This window comes from Cynara cardunculus (genome assembly GCF_001531365.2).
Source record: "Cynara cardunculus var. scolymus isolate 2C chromosome LG 1, CcrdV1, whole genome shotgun sequence".
In the NCBI taxonomy this organism is placed as follows: domain Eukaryota; kingdom Viridiplantae; phylum Streptophyta; class Magnoliopsida; order Asterales; family Asteraceae; genus Cynara; species Cynara cardunculus.
This window is the reverse complement of record NC_037528.1, coordinates 33803476-33806311: the sequence shown is the minus strand read 5'-3', so window position 1 is coordinate 33806311 and position 2836 is coordinate 33803476. Positions and strand designations below refer to the sequence as shown.

The window sequence follows — 2836 nt, the reverse complement described above, 5'->3', positions numbered from 1 at the left end:
TGATGATGAAGAAGATGAAGCCTCTGACCTTATTACTAGAAAGTCCTCTCAACTTCTTGTGTGCTCTTTGGTTGAGGAAACAAAGAGGATAGTTCAACTAATAAGTCAACTCGACCAATCTAGAGTAAAAATTCCTCTTCGTACCTCTAATCGTGGAGAGTTTGACTTCCCCTCTAAAGCCGAGAGAGAAGAATCCCTAAAGGCAGAACAAGAGCTGGAACATCATCAACAACAACTGAGAGACAGTCTAGAGCTGGCCAAAGCCCTAGATGATAAAGCTCATGTCGAAGGACAATTCAAGAAAAATGACTCAATACGTGATCAGGTGCTACTCCTAAGAGAAGCTGAAAAGAAAAATCAAAGAATGCTGACGCTGAAAGATCATGAGTTGCACTAAAGATGAACTAGTGCAGGGAAAAAATCAAGATAAGGATGAACCCTTAAAAGATTTCAAACGTCATCATCAATTAATAGATGAAGGATGGTGGTATTCTTCTCTCCATGGTCATCTTCTGAGAGAACAATGATGCCATAACGGAGTATCCCTCCTTTCTAAGAAGATACGGGTTCTATGAGTGGCTGGAGATTTGACACGAAATTCATAAGTCAAAATCAAAGCACAAGGCTTACATTGATAAAATGTTCTTAATGAGCTATTCAACAAAGTATCGAAGATCATAGAGGTTCCTCCTCTACCACTAAAGACATCTCGAAGAAGAAAGACCCCCTCTAATTCTGAAGAAGGACCATCCCACAAGAATGAGCATGAGACGAAATTCTCAATAGATGAACTCTTCAAAAATATGAAGAAGCCAGATATCTCAATGTTGAACCTAACACTGCCTACCCTTCACTCCCAACACAGTGCATGTGAAACTTGAGAATGGACTATGTTCATTACTATGACGATCAATATCTAAATTCCATATTTGCCCAATTGATCATCTGGAGTGTCTTTGAACCTGGCTAAATGAAGATCTATTTGGAGAGATAATGGAGCGTAAGATTCAAAAGGAAATGCTGAAAAGAAAGAACTAAAGAGAAGATGTCCTTGACTACATCTCCTTCAAAGATCTTGACTAAAGCTTTCAATCTTGTAATTTTTTATTTTTTTTCTTTCAGTGTATAGTCTTCTCTTCTACACTTCTCAAACCAATTGTCATCACTTCTAATATTTCATGTTGACTTAAATCAAATTTCAATATATCCTTTGGTAACTGAAAAAGATCCATGAAAATAGTAATTGGGACAAGTACTTATGAGTTTTATCTTCTCTTTCAATTGCTGACTTATCTCTTGCTAGTTAATATGCCTTCAGTGTTAAGTTATTTTTGTTATGTAAACTCATTTTCTCACTCATAATCTTTTACAAATAAATGAATTTTCATAATACTCCCTGACATTAAAAAAGATCCCAAAAATAGTAAAAGGGACATGTATCTTACAAGTTCTTTTTCCACATTATAACAAATAAGCAATTTTCTTTAATGTTGCCTTGTCATCATCAAATAGAGAGAGATTGTTGATCCAAACTCTCTCAGTTATTTGATAATGACCCTTCAAACTTAGTGAAATGTACTTGTTGTATTTCTGTTCAGTTTCAACGATCATCTATGAGTCTGTTCAGTGATCTTTGAACATGTATTGTAAACTTCTCTAAAGAACAAGTATTCCTCAAAGACAAAACTCACACCAAAAAAACCTTCAGCAATGTCGAAGATGTACTTGAAGATGGAGACAATAGTTCATGATCTGAAGAGGATTCAGTGATAACAAGCGTGTCTAAATCGAAGTATGAAATCTGACCAAGACTCAGCAAATACTGAAGAAACTTTACAGTTAAATCAGTGTTAGCGAACAAATAAATCGTGCTCTACAAGATTAGTTTTTTTCTTATCCTCTTGCACAAAAAGAACAACCCCATATCTCGCATAGAAAAACATATGTACAAAGTTACTTTAGTGTCTCCAAACTTGCTTACCTACTTTATAAAAGACAACTGTTCATATGCGGCCAAAAACCTGCATATCTAAAGACAAATGATAAGCTCTCCACTAAAATTTTGCCATGTACCTTGTACCCTTTGACTTGCATTAAATGCAATGAGTATAAATAGCCGAGAAAACTCTCTTCTCAGCGAGCACCTTCTTCTCATTCTATCTCTCTTATTTCTTGTTCTTATCTAATGTGCTATCTATATGTTTCAAAGATTGTTTAGATGAGTTCTTAAACTTATCTTCTTCCACAACAATCTATAAATTTCATATTGATTTTCTCTTATCAATAAACAAATTTAAAAAGTGAAAATTGTGTTTATATTTATCTCCCTCTACAAACTATTACCTTTAAACTCTTGTAGATCTGTTTGGGACCAACAACATCCATTAATAGTAGCAATTTATTCACATTTTCGGTTCATTAACTACATATAGCAGACCAAACATTCAATTCGTTACGAGCCCATGCTAGCCACTACCTGCGAGCTATCGCTGCAAGTCCGCCTACCAGAACCCCAATAGTAGTGGCAGCAATGCCTATGCCAATTACACCATCTGCATGTATTTAAAAATTATATGAAATTGAAATCAAGATGGGATAAAAGAATAAATGAACCAAAGAGAGACGAAATGGAAATGATCAATTCAATCAAGACGAGATGTTCCAACAATATATATATATATATATATATATATATATATATAGGGTTGGGTTTACGTGAGACCAGCCTGTTTTCGTGAGACCCGTGAGACCACATTTTTACACGTAAACTTCACAGCAAAAACACTGTGAAGGTTTTAAAAAGTCGAACCTTCACAGCAAAAACATTGTGAAGGTT

At 35.0% G+C, this 2836-nt stretch overlaps 1 protein-coding gene across 1 annotated transcript in view; it reads right to left on the bottom strand.

The window, feature by feature from the left end:
* Positions 1-2297: 2297 nt before the first annotated feature.
* Positions 2298-2836, bottom strand: part of LOC112524514 (mitochondrial fission 1 protein A-like) — a 4584-nt gene continuing 4045 nt past the window's right edge. The window contains exon 5 of the mRNA XM_025134365.1: positions 2298-2552. Within this exon, the coding sequence (XP_024990133.1) occupies positions 2473-2552 (80 nt within the window). The 3' untranslated portion in view covers positions 2298-2472. The remainder of the gene's footprint in view (positions 2553-2836) is intronic.